The sequence below is a fragment of the Aptenodytes patagonicus genome, chromosome Z, assembly GCF_965638725.1.
Source record: "Aptenodytes patagonicus chromosome Z, bAptPat1.pri.cur, whole genome shotgun sequence".
NCBI classification, from domain to species: Eukaryota; Metazoa; Chordata; class Aves; order Sphenisciformes; family Spheniscidae; genus Aptenodytes; species Aptenodytes patagonicus.
The window spans coordinates 26,886,350-26,907,443 of NC_134982.1; the positions used below are offsets into that span (position 1 = coordinate 26,886,350).

At 37.0% G+C, this 21,094-nt stretch overlaps 1 protein-coding gene across 1 annotated transcript in view; it reads left to right on the forward strand.

The window, feature by feature from the left end:
- ARSB (arylsulfatase B) overlaps positions 1–21,094 on the forward strand; it is an 80,972-nt gene that overhangs the window by 27,760 nt on the left and 32,118 nt on the right. Inside the window, exon 5 of the mRNA XM_076363327.1 lies at positions 13,070–13,313. Coding sequence (XP_076219442.1) covers positions 13,070–13,313 — 244 coding nt within the window. The remainder of the gene's footprint in view (positions 1–13,069; positions 13,314–21,094) is intronic.

The following is a 21,094-nucleotide window of genomic DNA, read 5'->3' on the forward strand; positions in this document are numbered from 1 at the left end:
CAGGAAGAAATACCCGCACCTTTTATCTGAACTTTGAGCACTGCTGCTGTGTGGAATGCTGCCTGTGCCTGCTCTTAGGTTTGACCTCTAATTGCATTTTCTCAAGTTAAAAGATAGCCAGAGCTTTGTGTACATTGAAGTGAGCTGACCCTGAATTCTGTATTAAGATTCCAGAGTTGCTTGAACTTGGTTGGAAAGAACCAGAAATCTGCAGCAGTAATTTCACTTATATTTTAGAGTAAATGGCTTTAACCAAATACATATAAAAACAAATAATGCAGCAACTGTAGTGCATGTTTTTCATTATTAACTTCTTGTATTACGTATGATCTACATGTTTAGGCTATGTAAAAGATTATTACTGATCACTGCAGAGAACTGCACGTATTGGAGCACTGCACTGCTTCTGATATCTTGCAAGAAGATATTTTATCAAAATAACAATGAAATAGTTAGAATAAGTTGATGCCTGATATGCAAAATTTAATGACAGTTTTAATAGTGACATCTCTCTAAGTCTGCTTTCTGTTTGCACTGTAGCATTGTAACACATTTTCCAATCAAATAAGCATTTATAACAAGTAGATCTTATGAATGACATCCTATGCATGCTTTTCTGTCAAGTCCAAATTTTTTCAATAGTATTCTTCTGTTACTGTTCTCATGGAGGTGAAAAAAAAAGTGGCTTCCATTACTTTTCTCATGAAAGTTGTACATAGTTGCAGTTGTGACTGCAAATTATATGAATTCATATCTGCCTACTTGAATGTATCACACATTGCGCTGCCATCAAGCTGTATTCCAGTGATTTCAATGGATTGAAAAACCAAAGCCTTTGTTTAAAACAGTTTAATAATTACATTTTACTGACCACAAATGATTCACACTGACTAGGAGATATAAACTGCTGCTGGCCAACAGTTACAGTTCATTAGAAAGTCAAAGGTAGCAGAAAGAATGCAAATGCAAAAAAGTAAAAAGAAAAATACATGCCTCAGGAGGAAGACTGTGTAGACAGTGATGGTGATGAGTGGGACTAAGGTTTGGGGCTTTTTCTGCCCACAGGTGCCTCCCTTCACAGGCGATTGCCCCTGAGGTCTCTCAGCTGTGTTCAGGGACTGCATGTGGCTTCCTGTGATTCTCTCCAAGCGACCTTGGGTACCTTGAACGTTTTTAATAGTTACAGTGGCTTCGGTTTATTAATCCAGATAATTTTGATGGAGCTGTGTTAAGAGTAAGCACACATGCGATTATACCAGCCTTTTTTAGGGACTGTTGACCTCTTGTGCGATCTGAGAGCTTTTAATTAGCTTAACTCTTTAAATTAGTTTAGTCAGAGCCAAAAGAGCACATCTTGCTGCAGCCTAAGGCAAATGAGGAGAGAGGCTTTGGGAAAACATGGACCTGAAGACCTTGACTAATTTATTGTCAAGGTCACTTATTCTGTAATCCCAAGAGAGACTTGAAAGAATTAGTAAGTCCTTTGCTAAAGTGGGAGTAGGTGGAGGATGGGACTTCTGGACTCACATATATGGGTCAGGTGGTGGTTACTCAGGAGAGCAGAAGTCCTTATGAGGAATAAACTGCAACTGTAGTTGTGGAGATTGGGGGAGGTCACCACACAGGATGCCACCATCCCCTCTTGTCTCACCCTTGTTTACAGTGACCCTGCCCATTTGACTTAAACAGTAGATCTTTGCTAATGCAAGTTTGGACTGAGCAGGTTGAGGAAGTATCATGTGAGTGGTTTGGTCAATAATATGAAAGGGATGATAAATTCTGACTGTTAGTGGCATCAGGAATGACAAGCAATAGTGGACAGACTCCTTTTGCAAGCACAGGTTGAACCATAAAGTGGATGCACTTTATGGCTTTAATATCACTGCATTAGATAAGGAATTTGCAGAGAAAAGAAGGCAAGACGTCTTCTGAAAATGAAAGGATTAACTTATTTCTGAAGTATGGGTGTTCTGGGAAACACTCGGCCATCCAGGGCTAAAGCTCTGTTTATACTGAAATACTGTCTTTGAGCAGAGGAGTCTGTTAGTGCATTATGGATTTTTCTGCTTCTTTCCCAGTATCAGGAATGGAGCAATAAACCAGTTAACCTGTAAAGGATAGAGTTTCCAGGATAAACTTTCTAAGGAATGATCCTTAGGCACAAAAACATCAAAACCAAAATGCCCACCAAGAGCAAAATATGCAATTTGACTATTCCTTTGAAGTCTACAGTTGTTTCCGTTGTGCATATGAACAGCTCCCCTTTGAAATTGCTGAGAGTTATATGTGTATATTTGAGGACTGAATGTGGTCTGTAAAGCTAGATAGTTGGCAAGAGGAGAGATTTCACAACTTCAGGATTCAGGAAATATGATCAAAAGTGGCAGAAAGTTCAAGGATGATGATGTTGGAGAAAGGTTGGATCTTGCCGAGAGGAAATTGCTGGTGACCTTACTGAACTACCATGGTGTCTTGCAGGCGTATTGCAGAGATTCCAACGTGGGAGCAATTAGAAGAGGGCAAGTTTTGGCATGTAGCTGGGAAAAAAAAAATCACAAAGTTGGAATAAATCGTTATTAAATTAAAAATTTTGAGTTTAAGTGCTCCTTCTTGTCACTCACTTGAATGTAGCATTGATGTGACAAAATTAAGGAGGAGGAGAGGAATATTAGGCACACTGTAAACACTAGGGTTTTTTCTGTTTATTTGGAGAAAATAGGTTCAGTTTTAGCCAGCTTAACATCCTTTTTTCTTAGATTCAGCAATGTGTTATTCAGCCCTTATTACCTGTCACCCAGCAAAGATGTTAAAGAAATAAATAACAAGTAAAAAAATGACTCTGAAATATTCATTCAGCAAGTATGTTCTCTGCCATTTTCCCATCCTGAAAACATAATCCATTGCTGAAAAACACATTTATGAAAACTGGTTAAAAATGCTGCCTAGATCATTAACGGGAAAGAAAATTATTTATATAAATATCCATTTCTCTTCATTACCTGTGTTTCTCTGTCACCATGTTACCTTATCAAATAATCCCTTTCCTCCCCTGTAAGCTTGATTGCATTTAGCAAAAGTTGAGGTAGCTGTTGGGAGAGGCTTGGACATTGCTGAATGTACCTATACAAGACTGATGCATTTTCCGCCTTGTCCATGCATGCTGAATAAACTTATGTGTTTCATTTCATTGTCATCCCTAGGAGAATGAAACAGCCTACAGGAGACGGAATAGTTGCAATACTTCACAAAGTAATTAGCCTTCCCCCCCACTCCCGCAAAAGTTTAAGACTCATAAAGAGTATTATTTTCTTTACTCTTTTATTGATGTATTTGGTTTAGAGAATTGTCAGATGGAATTTCAGTTTTTGTGGTTTGTGTGCCTGGTGTGAGAGTTAGCTTGGGGACAGATACTTCTTATTAAGGTGCATGCTGCCCTTTTTTCAAATGTCTGGTGTAGTAAGTAATAACTAAAGAGTTTTGTTTCATTTTTACATCTCTATGCCAGCAGACGTGTGTTTCTTTCTGCTAGTGAATTGAGCTAATATATTCTGGGTATAGCTAGGGCCCCAAGTGATTAAAAACTCAAGTCACTTCTCTCAAACAAAAGTGATGTGAAAAACAGATGTAAATCTGTCCAATTGCAGGGATCAAGTCATACTTTGCACTGTGTAAAGCCAACGCATGTGCCTACACTTAAGAAGAAAAAAAGACATCTGCCTCATAGCGTATGAAATATAAAAGTCGTAGACACACAGGCGGAGTTGGGCTACTGCTGGATGAGCAAGTATCAGCTGAAATGTTCCTGACACTGAGTGGTGGCCCTGCCACTCCTGCTGTTAGGAGTGAACTTCTTAATTCCCTGTGTTGAGGTTTCTGCTGTTCCTGGGCTGGTTGGAGCATTTCGACACAGGGCAGTTTTCCCTGGCTGCAGGCAGTGTTGTTGGAAGGTGCCCATCTGCACCACCTTCCTGTGCGCAGGCTCGGCTGGACTGTGCACAGCCCTCTTCTTCCTCCCCAACTTTTCTCCCAAAACCTTTCCCAGCTGTATCCTGATGTGCTAAACCACTTAAATTAGCTCCAGATTGCTCTATTTATTGTGTGCCAGATAAGTGACAGAAGGCAATCGGAGCAGTCCTCCCTCAAGTAAACACCAAGCAAGAGGGGGTACAGTATATTAGGATGGAAAATGTGGGTTCTGGGCACAACCCTGAGGCTTTAATGCCTGTATATTAGATCATTTGTCTCTGCTGTCTGCATGTAATTCTAAGTTTTGGCAGCTTCATATCCCTGGAAGTGTTGGGGGGGGGTGGGTTGTTTTTTTCTTTTTTTCTTTTTAAAGGAAAAAAAAAATGGTGTTGGGTCAAAGTAGTTATTTCTTCCCGTCAAAAGATGAAACTGGAGAAAGGTGAAATAATGGTCCCCCTAAGGCTGGCAGCCTTCCCTGCAGGCCATGCACACCTTAACGCTTCTGCTGCATCTGAAGTCAGGGACATCTTTTCTTGTACACGACTCTGATCAGCAATAGATGTAAAACCAGTTTTCTGCTGGCTCCTGTCCTCACGTGTTGGAACTGCATCCTCTTTTCTTACCTTACAGCTGCAGCCTAAAGTACAAAACCAGCAGGCCCGAGGTCAGGTATTTTCCATACATCTGGAAGTATGGATGCGTTAGTTTTGGCTGATTGCTGCTTATACAGGGTGTCCGTAAGCACAGTAACAGTGGCCTGACTTCCTGCTTTTTTTCCTCAAAAAGCTGCTATAAATATGCCTCCTAATTAAATCCATAACATTGTTTGGATAACAACACTAGGTTTGTTCTAAGAGAGACATGCTGCTTCCAGAAGCAGAGGAATAAACCCAAATGTATTCAAAATAAACTTCCGAATGCTTTTACTGAATAAAAGCACCTAGATGTTGCCAGCTATTGGACAGTCTCTGCACTTAGAAAATGTAATGCTTGAAATTCTGTGCTTTCCAGCATACTTGCGATCATTTGTCAGTCCTGTCCAGTCCTCCTTTTATTGAGTATCTGTCTACCACGTGGACATCTCTCTCCTGTTTGGTAGGGAGAGGGTGGGGATGCACTTGGAAACTAAACATTTTTCTGAGCTACATTTACACCACTTACTTATTTTAAAGGGAAAGAGGGAGCATATGGGAGGGACTCTGTTATTCCTTTTAGCAATGAGAAACCACCTTACTTCCACTCTCATCTTCACAAAGGAATTAATCTATTAATCAGAAGCAGGAAACTGGAGGAAGTACCAGGAATTATGATTGACCATATTTCCCCATCAAACATTTTGTGCATGTTTCATGCTAGATTACATGCAGTTGATGGCTTTAGTATGTTGGCAGCCTTTACTTTCAGGAGTGGCAGGAGCTTAAAAGGTTCCTTTTTCTCATTATTTTGAAGGTGCTTTAATTTGATGATGTATTGAAATGCCCAAATCTGCATTATCAAATAAAACAGAGTTGTTGTTTTTTCTGGTCTGTACTCACTTTTAAAATACCATGTGGCTTTAGACAAGCCTTTCAAACAGAGCTTGGCATGGTTTATGTATCAGACAGATGTGCGCTAGATCAGCTTACTGCAGGGGCCCATGAGGAGAAATTACAGGGTATGGGAGCTTTCTCTTGCAGCTTCAGAAAAATTCATCAATTCAAAAAAGCAGGAACTTAAGCACAGGTGGAAAACAGAAAAAAAAGCTGGGGCATGCCAATTTTGGATTTGAAAAGTATTGTAGAAACAGTAAGAGTATTTGGCAAGTATTTTGTAACTGTTTTCAGGAAAAAAGGAGATCTAGGTGTTTGTAGCCAAGAGCCAGAAGTGTTAGGCTAGATCTTCACAGACTCTAATGGTTCGTTAAAGTTATTAAGCACCAGTGCATGGTAAATGATTAGTGAATTGAGTTGTGATACCTAGTTGTATTTATATGCTCCTAGATGCTTAAAGTTAAATTTTCTTCTTACTTTGCCCTTGCAGATGTATTGCTTCAAATGCTTTCTTTGTGCTGTGTTCTGAATAGGATAAAAAAGTGGTTGCATAGTCAAAGACTTTCTTGGCACACAGCACTTGATTTTTCTCTCTTTTTTTTTTTACTGATTCCTAATTCTATACTTCTTTTAATGTTGGTTGGTTATTTCTTGCTCTGTGGATATATGAGTTATATACATACAGATCTGTTAAACTTTTGGATGGCTATTTTTAAAAATGAACCTAGGTATCCAAGAGAAGTTATGTATTTAAATTTATTAACCTCATTATCATAAAATATTTTGCATGTTCATTTTTTGTGTGATACCAAACAGTTTTGGTCTTTTGTTACTTATTGCTAAAATTTATTTATGCAGAATTTGTTGTGCAGTGAGACATACAACACAAAATAGTCCAGAAATACTTATCCTATTGGATTGTTGTGCTGAAAAAGTTTTTTTTAATTTTTTGTTAAGACTGTTATTTTTCTTATAGGAAATAATTACTGCTGTATTTTCCAGAATTATTGTTGTAAATATTGTCCATATTCTTAGATCACTTTTTGTTCTACAAATGCCAAAACCAATTGTTAAACTTACCATGATAATTAGGATTACTAGGACACATACTTAGGTTTACGGTTCTGCCATTGTAACTGAGGTTGTATAATACGTATCACAAACTTAAACTCTCTGGAGAACGAGAATGGAAGTTTTAGAATAAATAGAAGTTAAGGACAGTTTATGTAAACCCTGCATACTTTTATGGGATATTCTCACTGTCTAAAACAATTTGCACACTAAATGTAGTCAGCAAGGGCGATTTTTTTTTTTTTTTTGTGAGGAGACTTATGGGTAGCTCCTTATTTGGACTAAGAAAATACAAAGACTGAAAAGAAATACTGGAGTTAAAACTGCTTAATAACAGCACCAGATACAGTCCTGGATGAATCTGTGGAGAAATTCCAGGAAGCCCTCTCCAAGGAGCTTGTCTAGAACAATTTGCCAGGGATGTCAACGGGACCGCGGGGTGTAGCTCGGTTGTGGTCATAAGAAGAATGCAGCAACCTGAGTGGTCACAAGAGAGACAAAAATGGATGCTCTGTTTAAAAAAAAAAGTTACTTTGCTATAGTATAATTGAAACAAGATCTAGTCTATTAGAAGAAAATAAGTAGCTATACAAGAAGGCACACTGTTGCTTTTGAATAATATACAAAAAAATGCAAAATTATTTTCTGTATTACTTACAATTTTTAATTTACCCACTTAAGTTCTATGTAAGAGCTGGCGAAAAAGCAGTGAGGGAAATCTTTAAAGTGAAGTCCAGTTTCTGGCCTATTTGCAGAGAAAATAGCACCTCTATTCTAGAGCATTACTGTGAGGCAACATCATGAGCAGAAGCTGCTAAGATAGTGTGTTCAGGTAGTAGAAGTTGCAGAAAGGAAGTCACTTGGGCCACTTGTCGACATGGTGAAGAAAGTTAGCATGTTGGTCATACTGTACTTAAGGGTTTTTTGGAAACTCTTTTTATAGTGTTTTTCCCACCATCCAAAAAATAAAACACAAAGGTCTCTTTATAGCTTTTAAAGTAAGTTTTTCATTCTGCTACATAGGCAATAATGATTTTTGCACGTACAACTGGGGGAGATTAAGCTTACTTTCTTAGAAAACTGACCTTATACAGTATTACAGGACTTGTTTCCATTTTATTTCTTCTCCAACAATAACTTTCAAGCCCGTTGATCAATTTAGACTGAATTTGTCAGAGGCATGAGCTCTGACGTGTGAAGTTTTGACAAATCTATTAATGCTATTAATATTGCCCCTGAGTTCAGTAACCACTGTGGACTTGTCTTAGCAAGGAATGCACATGGGTGAGAGATATTTATGATCCTGGGAAGGACATTTGTCAGGGTTCATTCTTAAGTCAACACTTTTGCCTTTTTTTGGTTTTCTATTGTCTAATGAGGTATAAATCCCAAATGAAGGTTTTCCCATAGTTGTGAGTATCTATTGCTGATGTGGGTTATCTTCATAGTATGAAGCAGACTGTTGCTTCAGTTCCAGGGTAATTCACTAAAAAAGTGTGTCCACCTGAAGACTTGAATCCATACATACTTCATTAGTTTTTGCTCTCAGAATTGTTTTATTGCTGGTTTTTATTGTACAATTGCTCTTCAAAGAGATTTTAGTCATTAAACTGTTTACTAGTTACATACATCCCACATCACTGCATATATATACTGCCCTAGTCAAAATGTTTGGCAGCTGGCAGCTCTTCAGAGAAGTGTTTGGGAGAAACAGAAGGGCCTCTCTGTTTAGTTTTGTTTATTGATTCCTTTAAGAACTCCTGCAAAACATCTTTGACAGTTTACAAATTGCAGATTTAACAAATTAAACTCTTTCTCATGTATATGACAATAAATATTAATTACAAAAGCAGATGTTTGTGAGAAGAAAACATTGGCCTTCATTCTTAAAGGTATATTCAAGATGCACAAGCTTTACTTTGCTTTTATTTTGCTTATGTTGAAAGGTTTTTATTAAATTGAATTCCTCTTCATTACCTTTAACAAAAAACCCACAGTAGTTTGAAAGACAGTCACCTGTTGTACAAAGATTTTTTGAAAATGGGTTATACTCTCTGATTTTCTGTGTGGGAAATGTGTCCTATTTTCATCCAAAATCTTTTGGGAGGGAGGTGCTACGGATTTTGTTGTTTCAAATCAAATTTAAAGTATCTTGATGTGAACAGCATTGTATGGACTTTAAGATGGGTGAGAAAGTGATTAGACATAGATAGGTGTATGTGAGTGAAAGAATGTAGAAATAGTCCTATAAGAAATGATTTTTTTCTTGAAGGCATATTTGGGTAGTTGCTAGAGTTAGAAAAATATTTGATTTTTTTGCAGATATTTTAATCAAAACAGAAGACAGAAGTTCTCACTTCAAACTTTTATTTTTGCTCTAGCAATGCATGGTATTTATGGAAGATCAGCTTTACCAGTACTTTAAAAAGTATTCAAGGGGTTAGGGTACTGTGCATGACTATTTTGAAGACAAAAGTTATTTCATCTGGAGAGCTTTATATCAATCTATTTTATCAGGATGCATGTCCCACAGATATATTCATATGGAGAAACTAACATAAAACGTGGTGGTGTTTTGGGTTTGGAAGCACGGCCTTGGTTTTGGGGGGGTTGGACCTATTAATTTTGTTAGTTCAAATGAAATTATTGTGTGGCTTTTTTGGTTTTTTTTAAGATACACTCAGATCCTATCAGATTCCTACTCCTTGGATACTGAAGGACAACACAAAATTAAAAGAGAATTATGCTACTCATGTGAGTCGTAAATTGGCAGAGAATGGTAATATTAGAGATGAGCCTGGCTTTTGTACCTAGGGACTCTTTTGACCAATTCCTGCCCCTCGAAAATATTTATTGCCCTTAAGAAACTGTTCTGTCTGTGACTACATGGGTCCCTCAGATATAAACTTTGCAGGCTCCCTCCCCAATGCTTACAACTGTCAGTGTGCTTCCTTTGCTCTTTTTCGCTTTGTCTTCCATAGCAGGAATGACACCTCTTCCCAAATCAGTGCAGCATATCATTGGTGTTTATGATACAATTGCTACATTATACAGATTTCTCCATAGTCAACAAGGCTGATGTTAATTCAAGGGTGCACAACTTTGATTGAAACCACCTTTTAAGGTAGCCAGGGTGCTTCTGTTTCTCTCCTTTATTCTGTCATTTTGCCATTGTCATGTGTCTTCTGTGCATTTTTTCATTGGTGGTGGTAATGCCTCCTGTGAACTCTGTTTTAGCCCATTCTTGTATCGGCAAGAATGTCGCTCCCCAATGTTCTCTTTCATTGTCACAAATTTCAGCTTGTAGAAGAAAATTCTGTCAGAATGGAAAAAAATCATCTCGGTACCCCCCTCCTTAAAATAACACAGAATGATGGAAGTGATAAAAATACTGTGAGAAAATAAAGGTAGCTAAACACCTATCAAAGCAAGCCAAACCAAGCAAACTAAAAAGCTCTTTAAAAATGTATGATGCTTCCATTTAAGAAAACAAACAAAACTGAATAAATTAGCTAGGTAACGCTTATGCCAAGTACCATAATTTCTAACTATAGCCTTATTCTCTCCCCTTTCATCCTTTCTTTAGGGACAAGAGCTGGTTTGTTTTATGATTTTGCTAATGCACATAATATGTTGTGGGTACTACTGAAGTCTAAATTATATAGATGTAATTACAAAAATGATTCTTACAGATAGGAAAAATATGCTCACTACATTTTCCAGACTATTTCACTATTATTTTTAATGAAAATCATATTTGATGTTTGTCTCCAGGAAAGAGATAATTGAAGTATCATGCTTGGGGGAGGCTTGTGTTTTCAGCTGAAGTAGCAAGGCTGAAGCTTTAATAATAAGAAATGTTATAAATCAGGGTCTCTAGTTGTAGGTACCTTGATTCCAAAAGCTTTGCTCTGGACACTGTCTGCTGAGATTAGGTATTAGGATGAGTCATGAAGAGAAACAGTTGCAAAAATGGATGATAAATCATTCAGGAAATATTGTTTTGAAGTAGATTTAGAATTGGATATGAAGCCAGTGTAGAACATGAGGCAACAATGATCCTATTTGTCTCTTACCTAAGTGGATATTAAGTGTGTGTTTTAAACTACCGGGAGTTTCTATATGGATTTTGGAGTTTGTTCCATATTCCAGATATTTTGCTAAAATAGCATGAGGAGTTAGCTCTGTTCTGCCTACCTAGAAAGGAAACAAACTTCAGTGATCAAACCAGAAACCATCCTTTTCGCTTCTTCAACACTTTCTTGATAACTCAGTCAAGAAATGAAGCAGAAAGGGTCTCTTGAATGTGAATTCCTGAAGGAGAAGAAAATAGTAATGTTATAGCCATGTGAAAATGAGAAGTCAAAATGAGTGGGATGAAGCTTGTTTCTTATGTTGGGTTTTTTCATTTACGTACCAGATAAGCTATCAAAACAAGAAATTTTTTTTTCCCCTTTTTTTAACGTAGTGTACTATGTCTGAATGCTGATATCACACACGAGTTTTTACCGGATATGTGTTAGATAGACTCCTTGTCTCAGGGAATTAATTGTATAATGAAACTGGTACAATGTGAATGTCTTCAACTCAACTACAGAAAGTAAAATAAAAAATAAGTATAATAAAGATTTGACTGTAACCCAGGAAATGCACCCTTCTCTCTCTATTCTTCAAAAAGACAGTCTACTTCTATAATTTCCTTGCTACTTTGTTGCTGATATTCAGGACAAAAAAACCCCTCATGTGCTAGTATTAAACTGATATGGACAATAAGTAGCTTGTAATATGAAGATTTAACATACTTAAGATTTGATCCCACTGTATGTCCAAACTGTGCTCTAATATAGTGTAGTTTTATTCTAAGGCCACCGAAGGTTAAAAGCTACTGAAAGCTGTGTCCCTTGAGTATCCCTGACAGGAATTCCTGTTTACACTAAGAGTAGAAGGAATTGTTGAAACTGATTTTTTTTTTTTTTTTTTTTTTTTTTTTTTTTTTTTTTGGTAACTGGCAACTGCTTAAATTCTCAGATCTCGGTGCTCAGCATTGTTGTGTGAGAAATACTGGTAGCTAGTATTTGGTTGTCTGTATTTCATATTGAAGACAATAAAGCTTTTAATTTATTTATTTTTAACTCAAGAGTGCTGGACTAACAAGTAGCCCTACTGGAAGCTAGTTGGGCCACAGAACACTCCACACTTGTCAAACCATGCTGTTTTTTCCATGTGCTTCATTTAGCTTAGGCTTCCACCTTTTAAAGTCTTCACAGAGACATGCACTAGTTTACTCCTTAGTAGAACAAAAAGGGTTTTCTGTGTGCAGTAGAAAGATGTTCATAGTGTGGGTTTACATTGATCCCTAATTAATGAAACAGAAGGGAGATCATTTTGTTGTGTTGTGGTTACAGTAAAGTTCTTCTGTAAGGTGTTGGACATGTACTTCTTGTTTCTTCCCTCAAATTCCTGGTTTTTTAATCAGATAATACAGTATAAACATGTCAAATAACACTGAATGTCAGTTCAACAACTACTCTTTGAAATAATTTTAACCTTATTAAAATACAGAAAAATTATGCTTAAAGGAATTGCCATCAATGACTCTTCCGAGATGATTACAATAGGTTTGAACAAGAACAACTGTACAGGAGTACTAAAAGTAACTTCAAAGAATCATTAATTCTGTTAACCTCAGGAATCTGGATTTTATTCTAAGTGTGGAAGCTTGGTCAGAGAGAGTTAAAAAAGAGTTACATGAGCTATATCTAATTCATGTAGATATTTCTGAGTTACTATAGTCACAGGTCAACTTTTTCTGTAACCATCTTATATGTTGTTCTCACCAAACACAATAAACTCAGTGTATTTCTGAATCTCTTCAACTATTTTAACTAGTTTCAACTCATTTTGTTAGGGTTTTCTTCTTCTGCCTGAGAAACTGTCTGTTTTGTGTGACATTACAAATCAATGTGGCTGCCTAAAAATCTAGGAAAAAAATGGTTCTAAACTAGGAGAACGGGTATTGTCCTGACAGTGGAATAACAGTTTTCCATTTTAAGTATAACTTACTGCTTTGGAAAACAGTGTATTCTGAGTACTAATGATGGCATTGATAGAAACTCTTCCTGTGATCTGTAAAGTAGTTGGAACTAAATTTTTAATGTCTTTGATTCTGGAAGCTTTCTGGATGTCTAATGATATTTAGAATCAATGTCAGAGGTTGCTCTTAACAAAGTCTTTCTAAACCATTGGCTTGTCGTATGGTATCATTTCTGCCTAGCAATAACTTTTCATTGTAGTAATTTGTAAGACTGGCAAGAATTTACTTATGTTTGTGACATGCTCTGAACATGCAGCATATTGTATGAACACTTAACAGCACTATGCAAGTACTTGCATGACATGCCTGTATTGTGAAAATATTTTTTCAAATGGACGAATAAATGTTGTGGGGAGGATTGTTCTGTTTCTTTCTTACCAATAAATCCTTTTAATTACTCGTTTTCCAGATAATGGAGGACAGACTTTGGCAGGTGGGAATAACTGGCCGCTGAGAGGAAGAAAATGGACCCTCTGGGAAGGAGGAGTGAGAGGAGTAGGCTTTGTTGCAAGTCCTTTACTGAAACAAAAAGGTGTAGAAAGTCATGAACTCATCCATATCTCTGACTGGCTGCCAACGCTGGTGCACCTTGCTGGAGGACATACCAATGGCACTAAGCCTTTGGATGGCTTTGATGTTTGGAAAGCTATCAGGTAACTTGCATGTCAAATCACTGAGTCAGCATTCTGGTATGAGAAGAATTTAATCAGCCCAGAGAACAGAGCTGGAATGGGCAGGGGAATATTACGTGTTCATTTCCCTAAATAAAGGGAAGGTATAAGTGCAGTTAACTTCACTATCCATGCGAGAATTATCCAGGTTGCAAATTAATCCTGGTCACATATGCAAAACTTTCATACAGCTTTAACTTGGTATGTTGAATTTATCAGTGTGGACACAGCGATGCACAAACATGGAATACTTTTTCAAGAATGCTCTGTGATCCAGAAGTACGTTAACTGATTTTGCACAACATGGAGTACATGGAGTATATTTTATGGACCCAGTCCTGCTCTCTACAGAGCACAGAGTGTTGGGTGTCTCTGCAGTATGCATCTGGAATTGAACATGTGGGAAATCTACGCAGACATTAAACTCACTGAACATGCATTCCACTTTGATGGTTTGTTAGCTCAGTACAGGACCTGTCAGGCTGGCTCCAAGTGTAACCATTCGAATAGGTCCGTATCATGCTGTCCAGTGTCTTTTCTGAGGTGAGGCCTGTGAGGCTGAGTACAAAAGTAGACCTGACTTGGCTCCTGAGAGGTCATGATGTTGTGCCTGATTTAAGCAAGCCGGAGCACTCAGGAGTGCAGTGCACGCATGCTTAGATGGCTGGAAAAAAGAGGCAGCTTAGCTCCAGTTGGGTTGGCGCTGAGACCAAGCTAATGACTTTTACTGGGCTCTCTCTGACTCTGTGCACCTCTCATGCTGTCTGGATTAACTGGGATATCCCAAACCCCATCAGTTAAGATAATGGAGATTCTTCTGTACATTAAAAGAAAAGTGAGTTAAATCCCATACATTTTTCCTCTGGAAAACAATAATAAAAATGGCATCACAAATGCTGGATCAAGGGGGCTCTGGGCACATCTGAATATGTGCTTATTTCTGGTGCATTGGGCTCAGCAGAGTAAGTAGAATAGAATGTAAAAGAATAAATGAAATAGGCATTAACTGGTAAAGGTGATATTTTCACTGGAGCAAACTATCAAAAGAAATTCTGGTGTTGCCCCTTTGTGATATCTTCAGTCAAGACTTATATTCAGTCAGTCCATCTTTCAAAGCTTTTTTTTAATTCTAATGTTCTTTTATTCTACTAAAATGGATTATAAAGTCCTTAAAACCTGAGTTCCTGCAGAATTTTAAACTTCTGTGATCAACCCTTAGTTTTGCAAAAATTGCATGGTGACATTGGTTTAAATTCCTTTGTTTCTCCCTCTTCTGTGCTGCATATAATGTATTCACTGATGGGGTGAAATCCTATTGTCTTTGTTCTTAGAATTTATATTTATTTTAGTTTGCCTTTGAATATAGTTTTAATTCACGTGAGAATCATTTAGGACAGAATGTTTAATACTGCTAAAGCAGAATAAAAGCAATTTTATTTCCTACATGCCGCTCATCTGAGAATTAGTGTTTTGTTTCTTTTTATAGTCTTTGTTCTCTTTGTATAGCAGTCAGACAATATTGTATTATGTATGTTATAACCTTTTTTCCCCTTCTCAGGGTTCCCACCCCAGCTTGCAGGAGAATGTAGCTATTTTCTGCTATTTTCTACATAGTGCATTACAATAAACACTGATTTTTGTGTGTCTTAGCATCCTAGACTGTGAATTACAGGAGTTAGCTCCTAAACAAGCGTGAGCAGTGAGTGTTTGGGTTAGGGACTGAGATGAGAAATGGAAAGTTAGAGCAGGCAGAGTTGAACCCATCTACCCATCCCTGGTTAGCCCTATATAGACCTTGAAGTAAAAAAAAAAAACCACCCCCAAACAAAAAACCAAACCCAACCTCCCCAAAGAAACCCATATCTTGAGTTCAGAATTGTTTTGTTTGTACCTTTAGTAGGATTATGTGTTTTGAAACTGCTAAGCTTGATTTCCTTCTTTAGTGCTGCCTCTGTTTCTGAGGAGCTATGGGGTAGTTTTCTGTACTAGCTGGAGTTTGCAGAGAGCTCATGGCCTTGTGCCCAGGAGTACTGTATGGATCTCTTCCAAGTGGAAGAAGATAAGGAGTGTATAATTGAGGCCAGGGACCATTAACTACCAGGAGGGAATGGAGACTCCTGTCCAGCCAGAGACAGTAAAATGTTTTACATGCTGATGTTACTGTGGGAAAATTTAGCATCAGCAAGATCCTGGGGTACTCCTAAACCATAGACTTTTCTTCCAGCTACCAGCAGAATTCCTGCCTAAAACAGGTTCAGTTTCAACCAGGTATTCTTTGTCATGGACTGATCTTCTCAGATCAGGTTACTTCAGCAGGAAAATTATACGTGGGGAAGGATAGGTACAGCTGTGCATCCCCTGCATGCTCCTGGCACTTGAATCTTACCTCTTTGTGGAGGAACTGAATGCAATGTTTACTGGCACCGCTAGGGAATAGATGACCTCCAATATTTGCGGTAGTGCCAACTGGAGGGCGTCTGTCCAGAGGGGGGAAAAAAAGTCAGTTTTTGTGAACTGTTAGGCTGCTCTTTGGCTGACCTTGCAGCCAAAATGTCAAATTTCACATGATTTTCTCATGTAATGAGGAGAAATGAGTATATTAAATTTCATGATCATAACTCAAAAGGTCACTTGAATATTGGATAGCAAACAATGAAGGCACAATGCCCTTTTGGTGACATCTGATGGAAAGTTCAAATATGTTGCTCATAATGAGTGAAATTAAATTTTGCTAAGGTTCTACCTCATTTGAAAAAAGTAAATTAATAGCCAATCACGGTGTTACATCTGTATTGTTTTCAGCCCAGTTTAATACAAGTAGCTGCATATGGTTCTTGTGGGTTTGGGTTTTTTTTTTTTAGTGGATTTAATCCTAAGTCTACTGTTTCATATGTGTGTAATCAGAGGTTAAAAGGTTATAAATTTGGAACCTTGATTTAGATATTCAAAAGAATATATGAGACAACGCAGATACTCTCAGAAGTCACAAATATATTGGATCCATTCCAGTATCTGTCTGATCTCTGTCTAAAAATGGTCAGTTTTCAAAGGATCTGTTCTTAATATGATATTTATATAATAAATAGAAATAATATAATTCTGAAAATAACTGCATATAAATATATAAATTTTAATATAGATCATGATATAAATAATATAGAAATTAGATATAAATTTTGAAAACCTAAATATAAATTCTGAAATCCTAGACCAAAATGAACTTTCTGTAATGATTTTAAGATGATTGGTAGTCCAAATGAGGAATTGCATTAACATGACAACGACTAATACTAAGTTCTTTTAGTAAATAGAAGTGCTGGAAACCACACATGTATACAACTGTTTGTTTCATGCCTCCTCTACTTAATTTTGACTTGAAGAACCAGAAGAAATTTAATGGTTAGGAGCAAATGGCATGAAAAGATAAAGTTCCAGGAGCACATGTTCCTTGTGGACAAAAATATCTTCTTTGCATTCTTTTTAGCTAGCTATACTTTACGTTTCTTTCACACAATGCATGAAACTGAGGAAATACAATGTTCTTGTTCTCATTGTTTGAATTTCTTTTCTTAGGTAAAAATTTGCATGCCACTTAAAAGCTCTTTGACAGGGAATTTAAACTCAAAAGATTGTCTGCTTTTCCCAAATTGATTTGCTGACCTAGTAGCGTAGAAAATACTGTTGCAACACTGTATCAGTGAGAGACCTAATAGAAGAGGAATGTGATTTTATTTAAAATAGAAATGGAAATAAAGCAGGTTTTACTCGTGCTCTCACAATCTGACACTCTCACTCACCAAAAGGTGTGTGTCTAAGAAGTCTGCCCAGCAGCCAGGCACCAGGGCAAGGGGTTTTCAAGCCATCCATCTGGCAGCCAAGCACCATGATGCTTGTGGCCAGATGTTAGGCCCAGGATCTGTTGCAATGGTGCAGAGCTCCGGGGCCGCCAGCTATGAAGTCCTTCTGACATCTTCTGTGTTCTCCTTAGGTTGGTGACCATGCACAGAGGTTATACTTGGGATAGTATCACTGTACCAAGCCATTTTTGGATATCCATCAGACCATTTCAATCCCAGGCATAAACCTTCTACGTAAATCATAGTAGATTGCACTTTTCTAATACCTTAGATTACCGTGGGTAACACTACAATATAGCTAGAAACCATATCTATACCATATGGTATAGATATCTAAAACCATATACATATTAGAAATTATATCTAAAAATACAGGATAATATCACTAATATATTTTACAAAAATAGTAAAGAAAAAATAATGGAAAACAACACTAAAATGCAACTAGTCAAGGAATCTAAACTGTACTGAATGTTTCCAAACAAATATCTCAAAAGGCACTTGCATTTCTAAGAAACATCTGTTCTCCAGATGCTTGCTACTCTATTGAAATAGAGACACAAGGCAAAATAATTTTACTTATGTAGAAATTTGCCCTGGTTGATACATTGTTTTGATATATTTTGGTTTTCAATACTGAATATCTAATACATCTGTGCTCAGAAAAAAGATTTTATTTTGCATTAGCAGGAAAATGGAAACCCAAATGGTAGAGCACATGAACCAGTATGATAGGCACTGAGAGATTCAGGATAAAATGCAGTCAAAATGCTAGTATTTCTTCAAAGCTTGTTAGCAAGCATAGGTTTTCAAGTTTTATTCATACATTTTGCAGGGCAAGTTTCAGTTTCATATTTTTGTAATGTTGGAAATATCAGAATTGACCAAAATGAAGTAAATGAAGCAAGATCAACTTGAATTCTTGTGTGCCAAATGGTTACATTCATTTTAGGAATTAAACACCAGTTTGAAAAAAATTTTCATTGTTGTGGTACAAATTAATGAAAGAGAAATTGCTGAAGAAAGAGCAATGTGAAACTGAGAGTACTGTTTATTTCCAGCATATCTGAAATATAATTATTTTAGGAAAGCATGTACAGATATGACCCAGAGAAATACAATATATGGCAAGGTTATAAAGGCTCAGATTTTGCTGAGTGACACTGAGGATGTTTTTGTGCAAGATAAACATATTTACCCTGAAAAACCTTGGATTCCTTCCCAAGGACACCTTCTGCCTATTTAACAACAACAACAGAAGTGAAAGATCGCATGTAGATGTTTGTTCACATTCACTAAGGAGTAATAGATCTTCCTGTATGTATTAAAAAATTTGCAAAGCAGAAGATAGAGCGATGTTCTCAGCATAAACTAGCTGATTCTCATACCAACTCTGAAGTTAGTCCGTATGTTTTCATCAAGATGTTCTTAGATAGAGGACTTTTTTGGAAAACAATACCTTTTAACTGCTTAATTAAATAGTCAGACATGGTAGAGTAATAACCAGACAAAAGAAAGAGTTCCCTATTTTTAGGGAGAGGAGCAATATATTAGAATATTGGAGTCTAAAAATAAATATTCTAAAATTAGAGCATTGTAAGATATGGTTATACTGGAAGCTACTAAAACACAAAGGCAGGATTCCCTAGAGAATCTTACTGCTTTCTTATTCTAGCTCTGTTGGCTAGACTATATTCCTGATGCAAAATATCCTTGGCAGAACATCGGCCAACATGAATCTGTTGTTGAGGCTGTGTCTTTTGAGGGTACTAAGGTCAGCATGGAGCTCCATAAATGGGAAGGAGGACAGAGTTTAGGCACAGGGAAAGGGAACTCTGCTACCAGTGTAAGTTCTCTACTTGTCCCCAGGACGTTGCTTCTGTCTTCCTGATGTCCTTTTCAGTCAGCCAGCCACTTTCTTCAACATACAATGCCATCTTCTTTTATCTGGCTATTGAGAATAATATATGCTGGTGATAAACCTCCATTTTGTGTGCAACAGAATTACCGGTATAACACCCAAACTGAACAAGCAGTTCAGTACCAGCTGATAGTGCTACAGAGCTTAATACAGTAATGCTATAAGCTTCAGGGAGTGTATCTCATGATTATATGTAAATCACATTTCTGAGTTACTAATACCAATATTCTATCCCAGAAAAATATGGATTCAATAAAAATGACAACTGCAGCATGAAAAACTTAAATGAATGCAGGTGTAATCTTTATATTTTGTGTTCTACCTGCTGTGCGATAACATTCGTAGCCATGTTTAGTGTACAGTATCCACCCTCCAGATTAAAAGCCATAAAGGAAATTACCTTTAATGATACGATAGTAATATTAGTCTGCTCGAACAGCATGAATATCTTCGGTTCTGACTTTCTACCTAATGTGGTACTGTATGAATATTGGATGTATAAACAGGAGGAGCACATAGGAGAAAGTTACTTCTTTCTTCTGTATTTGACCCTGGTGGAAGATACTAGATTACTTAGCATAATTCTGGTGTTTGCTTTCTTTTAAAAGGATACTGAAAAATGTAGATACAGCTCAGAAACTGCAAAATAAGAATATCTCCCCAAGCAGTTACTGCACATTCATTCACACACCATAAATACGCATCCTAGTTTAACTTGTGCTAACTGGTTCATGTAACTGTTACCTATGAGCAGATGGCGAAAGGCACACTTGACCACAGCTGTGGATGGAACATCTAGAGACAGTAAGAGTCTATTAAATCTAAGATAAAATTTGTTTAAATAAGGCCAGGCATTCCTTAGTTAAGAGTGTGACTACCATAGATATTAGGGTGCAGGGGAGGGGAGTTAACCTTTCACACACATTTGTGAAAAATATTTTTGTGGCAGTTGTTATACACTGAATTGCTAACACTGTAGGTTAATTATTGTACTTCCTCTGTATTAATTCCAAGGCTGTATTATCTGAATACATTTAATCTTTCATCCAATTCTCCTTGTTAATTTTGTACTGATTCAAAATGTGTAGCATTCAGAAATGGTTTTAGAAATTAGATAGAATAATATTCATTTTAGTTAGTTGTTATTGACAGTTTTAAATTACAGGTAAATATTGTTTAATTATATATTTTATGTATTAAAATAACAGCCATTTTTGAGGTTTCCACTAAGTTTTATATTACCTGATTTTTTTATTCTTAATGTCAAGTGGTTTAGGGGCCCTGGTTGAATTTTTGAGTCTTACCAGGAAGATCCTTAGCAAAAAGAAAACAATTTAAGTTATTTGGAAGTTTCTAAAAAGGTGTGTTTAGGTTCACCATTAAATAATAAAATATTGTTGTGTTGTGATGTAGCCAAGGTTCTTTCTAATTATGTCTTCCTACTCATGTTGCCCTTTATAAGGACTAAATTTCTTTTACTCAGTTTTTTAGGACTGGGATTTACTTAACTCAGAAAATTTATGGGTAAGTTCGGAGGCTCATTCCACACCATCCCTATGTAGTAAATGGCTAGAAAAAGAGGGTTGATTCCCCCCCCCCCCCCAAGAAGGTTCAGGGTATCTAAATAATCCTTGTGACCTCAATTACAAATCGAAGGTGGGTTTTTTGAGGGGTAGCCAATGCCTCTTGTGTTTTTTGAGGCACCCAGCCAAAACACTTTCAGCACTTGTTCAGGTATGCAGAAAGCATAGCAAGTGCCATGCTGCAAAATTTGATTTTTAATGTTGATTATTGTAAAACCCTGCTTTGGTAGGGCCAATTCTGTACTCTGTAAACTTGTGAATAATCCCAGTAAACACCAGTGAAGTCAGGGAAGACTGATAGAGGCAAAAGCTGTTGCTACTAGGCTGGAAAAGAGCATTCAGATTAAAGTTGATAGCATTTAGTTTATGGTAATTCTGTATTAGGATGACAAAAAGCCTTAA